Genomic DNA, 7114 nt, shown 5'->3' with positions numbered 1-7114 from the left:
TTTTTTTTGTTTTTGTTTTTATGTCTTTCAGAAGCACAAGATTTCAGAGACAAAAACCGAGTTTATTTGATTTGTAAAGCTTGAAGTATCTATTTCTGTGGTTGTAAAATTACTTTAAAAATTATCTTAAAATTCAGATTGACCACGATCAAATAGTGATTTATTAAAAATATGATTCTAATGCAGTGAGAGTTTTCAAACAATTCCTTTTGAAAATGTCCTCGTTTTCGAGATCGTAAAGGTGTAAATTTTCGAAAATCGTACATTTTAGCCTATTTCTTGCTTATAAGGGCTCGCATTAAAATGAAACCTTCGAGGTATATTTTTATTAATAAAAATGCATCATTTAAAGTGAACTTCTTCTTTGACTTCGCAGACACTTTAAAGATCATGTTTACACGGTTCTAGAATCCTAATTTTCTTCTTCTCCCAAGAATGTTTCAAGGAGACAAATACAAGTATTTCCACAAGAAAAATCGAACACATCTTTATTCTAAGTTACGATATTTTAAGGCAAATCTGCATAGCTATCATAGATTCGATTCTTGACTCAATCGATATACTGGTATTCAACTTGCATATTTCTATTTCATCGCCGTATTGTAACATGCGCTCTCTTTACAAACCACCAGACGATATGCACCACAATGAAGAACATTTTCAAATTGGATATAAATACAAAAATTGTCATCAGTGTTTAATTATGTTTGCTCTCTAAACGATTTACAATATTTCAAAATGATTTTGCATCACAAGATGTTCCACAGACCTTCTCTAGCGAAGATATGCAAGTACATAAATACGAAAAAGTGAAAAGGTTGGTAGCAAGCTTTTAGGGACACACGGAAATATCGCTTTTAATTTGTCAATTTTGTACTACGGATAAGACAATTTTTATTATGTCGTGCATTCCACTTTGTTTAAGGTACCTTCGAGGATTATCACTCATATTTCAAGAGACGCCACCACTTCTCGTTGGAGGGCTGTAAATTTAGACCTATACTCGGCACTTACTGCCTTTAAAGGGATCCTTTTTGTGCCAGCACCTACTGCCCCACGGGACCTCGGTTTATACAGTCTCATCAGAAGGACCGGTCTCCCGAGTCACACAGTGGATTCGAATCGCGACGTAAGGATCAGCTCCTTACTCCGCGACTCTAGAGCAAGAACGCTCTAACCACTGTGTCACGCGGACATTTCACGTATTTGGCTACTGAAAAGCCCCCCCCCCCCCCCATTTCTATACCCTTTAACACTGACATGTATTGTCTTTACAAAGAAAGACAGGTTAACAATGTGAACAGTAGATTTATTATAATTGTACATGATGTCTACATATAATATCAGTAAAACATATTAATTATAATAACAAATCCAATAGGTTGACCCATCAGAGGTCAAAGGTCATACAATATGACAAAACACCATTCAATACAACTGGAAATATGTATAAACTCGTATATATAGATTTGAAAGAAATGGGTAAATCACATGAAATGTTAAAAACAATTAACATTTAACTCGCAAAACATGAGAAATGACAAACTTGAACGACAGAAGGACGCCCTCGTTGTTGTAATGGTGAAGACTGAATAATGTGCAATTATTCACGTTCAATTTAGCAAACATTATCACAAGCGTGGGGGTAAATATAATGTAAATAAGGATATACAATAAAAATGGCCACATGTAAATGACAGGACATTATATGATAGTGCACTCCTAGATCTTGTCGTACATTTGCAAATATGACTGTCCGACTTACTGTCCCTTGGGTCTGCGAAGTCTTAAATTGCATAATTATTTCACAAAAAAAATTCAACCATCAGATTTTGTAGAAAGACAATATACAGAAAATTTAAAAAAAAAAAAAAAGGTGCACAACCGAAGTACATCATAAAGCAGATTGTAGTGTGCCCTGCAAAACATAATCATAAGATTAAAATCCTCAACTGCATAAAAATGTTGAACAAGGCAGTTTTAGAAGAAAATGGAGTGTACATTTGTAATATAAACGCAAAATGTAATAAAATGTTATTGTTATATTTTGTAGCATTATACATGTATACTGCTTTAATACAAAATGTAGCATGTATTTAAAACGATTTTTGACACGGTTGCGATTAAACCAATCATCACTCTTTATTCTTGAAATTCCAAAAAGATCAGAAAACCGATAGTTACACTGTATTATTACATTTGCAATATGTTAGATAAGTTGTTTTTCAAAACGTGTTTTTTAAATGTAATCAAGGTAATGACGAGATTCAGATTCCACGCGGGATTATCATGGCATGTCAAACATTGATATTCGATTTTTTCCATCTGCAATTAATTATTTTCTGTTTGTATTGTATATCTATCCATTTCAGGCCCGTAGGAAGCAATTTCAGTTTGGGGGGGGGGGGGGGGGCACAGCCATACATTTTTCAGTTGACAGTTGAGGGGGTACTAATAAAAATTTCCTGACAAGCGAAAAAAAAAAAAGTCATCAACTACCAAAAATTCCTCGACAAGGAAAAAAAAAAAAAAAGGTCATCAGACGTTTTTATTGAGGGGGCACAAGCATATAGTATCTATGTTTACTATAGTAATCTATATATCGGCAAAATTATTGGGGGGGGGGGGAGGGCACGCCCCCCCCCCCCGGTTCCTACGGCCATGCATTTGTGTTTTATAATCATTCATTTGTATTGTATAATTTTCATTTGTATTGTTTAATTTTTATTTGTATTTTATATTTTCCATTTGTATTTTACAGGTTTCTATTTGTATTGTATATTTTCCCTTTACATTGTAAAAATTTCATTTTTACTCTATATTTTCCATTTCTAGTTGAGCAAATTAAATTTTTAAATTGCATTTTAAATCTAACTTTAAAAAAAACTCTGCAAAATTGTATTAAATAATAAAAGTACGTATTTTTTCACACATGTAGGATTGTTCAAGACACTTTTAAATGAAATGGTCTAAAAGTTAAAAAAAAAAACATTAAGCAAGATGAAGAATGTTTCTTTTAAAAATCTGTAATTTTAGAATATTTAATGTAGTATTTGGGAACATGCCATGCAGAAACCATTGATAAAAAAATGACAAAGAACTAGAGTGTTCAAGGAACATATTTGTCACCTGCCAGTACTAAATATAGTAACATAAGAAATTATACATGTAAACAGTGTTTTAATTAGGTCAAGAGGATCACAATTAGAAATTTATTATAAAAAGCACAGTCTTATAGCCAAGAGTCTTTTTGACAGAATTTCACAGAAATTTCACAATTAGTAACCATGGTTACACTGTCTATATCAAAAATCGATACTCAGAATAATGTCTTTACTGTAGTCTCCTGGTGTAAGTCTTATTGACATCAGACAAAAACTAAAGGAGGAATAGTTTTGAAAGAATTCCATTGTGCATGTATTTTGTATTTGGAACACTGCCTTAATCAAAAACTGTTGTACAGATCAATAATCATAGTCTAGTCTAAATGTGTAACAAGTTTTATTGAAATTAGACCAACAGTGTAGGAAGAGTAGCATTTTTAAAAAGAATTTCACAGAATCTTATTACTTTTTTTTAAATTGGCATGGCAACATTATTTGTCAAAATCAACAAGAGGCCCATGGGCCACAATGCTCACCTGAGTAACTCTGGCCCTTCCTGTTCTTCATCATTAGATTTTTTTTCCTTATATATTCCTATGTAAAACCTTTAATTATCAATTGTAGCCCTACCCTACCCCCAGGGGTCATGATTTAAATAAATTTGAATCTACATTACTCTGAGGATGCTTCCATTTAAATATGACGAATCATGGCTTTGCTGTTTTTGAGAAGATTTTTTTTAAAGATTTTTCCTATATATACTTATACAAAACTTTGATTCACCATTGTGGCTACAATCTACCCCTGGGGGTCATGATTTGAAGCAACTTGAATCTAAACTATGTCAGGAGGCTTTCACATAAGTTTCATCTTTTCTGGTTCAGTGCTTCTTGAGAAGATTTTTTAATGACCCCACCCAATTTTATCTTTTTTTTAAAATTATCTCCCCTTGGAAGAGGGTGTGGCCCTTTATTTGAACAGACTTGAATCCTCTTCAACCATGGATACTCAGTGCCAAGTTTGGTTGAAATTTGCAAAGTTGTTCTGTAGAAGAAGATGAAATTGTAAAAAGTTTATGACTATGACAACAACAACAAAACCGGTAGACAACAGACAAATTTTGATCAGAAAAAGCTCATCTGAGCCACAGGTGAACTAAAAATCAATCTCCAGAATTATGTATCTAAGTATAGCTTAGTTGTGCATTATTTCTAACTGAATAACTGAAAGGAGGAGTACTTTGTAAAAGTTGTTCACAGACAGATGGACAGATGAAGGGCACCTTACTATCTCATGAGCTCTTCTGGTTTTTGACCAGGTGAGCTAAAAATTTGCTGGGGCAAAAAAAAAAGGGGGGACAAAGCCCTGTTAGCATCAATATAAACTTTATATAGACTTTATAAAGTACCTGCTTTAGTAGAGATCAATTCAAAATTTACAGTGTAATTAAACCAATAACCTTGTAGGTGGTGGTAATAGACAACAAGCCTGTATATCACAGATATATAACATAAAATGAGTTAAAAGGTTCAACAAAGTGTAAGGAGCTACACTAATACTAACAAATTGGATTGAAATAAACAAATGATTTAATGGAAGCACAGTTAAACTGGTACTATAAGCACCAAAAGGATATAGTGTATCAAAGTATGATCTATAGGATGCCACATTTAACATGGATCTAAACTTTACACAGACATGTACATACTTAACCATAATCACACTCAACAAGTGCCTAAATTATTATATTTTTTTTTTTGGGGGGGGGGGGTTATTAGATTCTGCAAACATTAAAATTGAAAGAAAGGAAGAGGTAGAATTTCTACATTTTGAGAGTAAATTATTTGGCTTGTAATTAAAACATCAGTTTATTGTAAAAATAAGTTATTAGCACATGATACATGCTTTATTCAAAGCACAAAATTATATATCAAAAGTACACATTCTTTCTTGCCAGGTGACTGAGATAAAGAACCCAAACATGTGAATTGTATATTTCAAACTTAAATATACCTGGTATATGTACATTGAGGATTGAAAATTGTGTTTTTGTTTACTATTTTTTGTTCAGAAAAATATCAATACCTAAAAATTGTTTAGAATCAAACAACAGCATGCTGAAATACTGATGCAAATAATAAACAATATCATTGGTTTTGGTTACAAAGAAAAATACCTTTTTAAAATAAGGTTACTGTGCCACTATTTACCACCCTGATAGCCACAGCAAATAAACTTTCAGGTTTAAAAGAATAATGATGACATTAAATGGAAAAATTTTTACCAAAGTTCATAATTTTTATGGTGTTATTTTACTTTAAGATACCAAAACATCACCTGCATATAATTTTTTTTAAAATGTTAATTCCTTTAAAAATATTTAATGAATAAATTTACACATATACATCTCTTTCTTTGCTTGGGTAACAGGTACACCGTATTGGTTAAAACAAAGTATATCACAACCAGTTAAACTCTTCTGTCAAAGACAATAAAGTACAATGGAGTTATCTGCATGAAATGAAAGGAAAATATCAACTGTATCATGGATTGTTATGGTCTGTTGATTGTTAAAACATGAACATGATGAAAGTAGGATGATTCAATTACAAAAATACAAAAAAGTTAAAGCTGTACAAGACTTTATAATATTTGTGATTATAAAGCTCTCACTCTGTTTCTGTGCAGGTGCTACCATAAAGAAATATTTCAAAAAGGAAAAATATTAACAGCTGATAGACAAGAGCTCAACCATTTGGTAAAAAAAAAATCTTCCCTAGAAACTGTTTCTCATGTGCCATGAACAATGCATGACAAACTGGAATGATAATTTATTTATATTGAAAATATCAATGGGAATGAAAGGGAGTACAAAGCTCTCAACTTTGTGGCAGATTCAGAGAAAAACCAGAGTCCCCATCACAGACCTAGTCATCATAGCTGTGATTGGTTTACACAGAGATGGTCTGCCATTTTGGTCAGCCTCTCTCTGAATCTGTCACCACGACAACCACAACTGCATCTGATGGGAGACTGAACACATACGAGGCTACATTATCACAAGTACACAAGTTTGCATTGTCTGTCTGTCTTCCTGTGCTGATTGGTGACTGACGGACCGTCATGTGTGAGCATATTTTTTGTAGGCAGAGTACTTCTTGGCATCCTGCACATTCTTAATTGCCATTGATGTTTTGATTGCTACATCCACACTCTGTTCAAACCTGAAGGTGCACTCACTTCCCTGCTGTAAAAATCAGATGTTGTAAACAGAGATATAAAGGCAATATCAGTTTCAGAATGTACAATAAAACATATTTAAACATACATGTACCTAAAAAATGAGGTGCCATTTTGGTATTTATTGCCATTAAGTGATATCACCTATTCAATTCAGTGATATCAAATAATCACATATTCAAACAAGCAATATCACTTATTCAATTTAAATTGGTGATATCATATTTGTATTTGAATATGTATATCACCTATTTGAATAAGTGATATCACCTATTTGAATAGGTATATCATTTATTCCAATAGATGACATCAACTATTCACATTGAATAGATGATATCTTCTATTTGAATAGGTAATACATGTACATGTATCACTTATTTGAATTGGTGATATACCCTATTCATTTTGAACTGTTGATATCACTTATTAGAACAAGTGATATCACCTATTTGCATTTCCTACTACATTAAAAAATGATGGTCCTTTCATTGAGAAAATCTAGCTTAAAAGCAAGTAAAGGATGAAATTTTAAAAGCCTTTCAAAGAAAATTTTATTTTCTTAGTACTGCTTCAAAAATGATGACATGTTTAATAACTATTAAACAAACTTTTTTGAAAAAGATTATAAAAGACTCTCTGGACTTATTGAACTTAATCTGAGCCATATTCTCTACTATTTCTGCATTTATTTCATAAATAAACTGAAGATACACTGTTAAAGGTCTCATTTTCAACAGAAAAAAGGGGTGGTGGTGTATTTTTATGTTGTA

General features: G+C 32.2%; 1 protein-coding gene across 5 annotated transcripts in view; it reads right to left on the bottom strand.

The window, feature by feature from the left end:
- Positions 1-5449: 5449 nt before the first annotated feature.
- Positions 5450-7114, bottom strand: part of LOC133177003 (uncharacterized) — an 80048-nt gene continuing 78383 nt past the window's right edge. For all 5 annotated transcript variants that reach the window (XM_061312082.1, XM_061312081.1, XM_061312080.1 and 2 more), the window contains exon 16: positions 5450-6351. In XM_061312082.1, the coding sequence (XP_061168066.1) occupies positions 6341-6351 (11 nt within the window). In that variant the 3' untranslated portion in view covers positions 5450-6340. The remainder of the gene's footprint in view (positions 6352-7114) is intronic.

The sequence above is a fragment of the Saccostrea echinata genome, unplaced genomic scaffold (genome assembly GCF_033153115.1).
Source record: "Saccostrea echinata isolate AGI-Se365-2 ecotype Australia unplaced genomic scaffold, CSIRO_AGI_Sech_v1 ptg000086l, whole genome shotgun sequence".
NCBI lineage: Eukaryota > Metazoa > Mollusca > Bivalvia > Ostreida > Ostreidae > Saccostrea > Saccostrea echinata.
The sequence above is the reverse complement of the archived record's forward strand: the minus strand, read 5'-3'. Positions and strand labels throughout refer to the sequence as shown.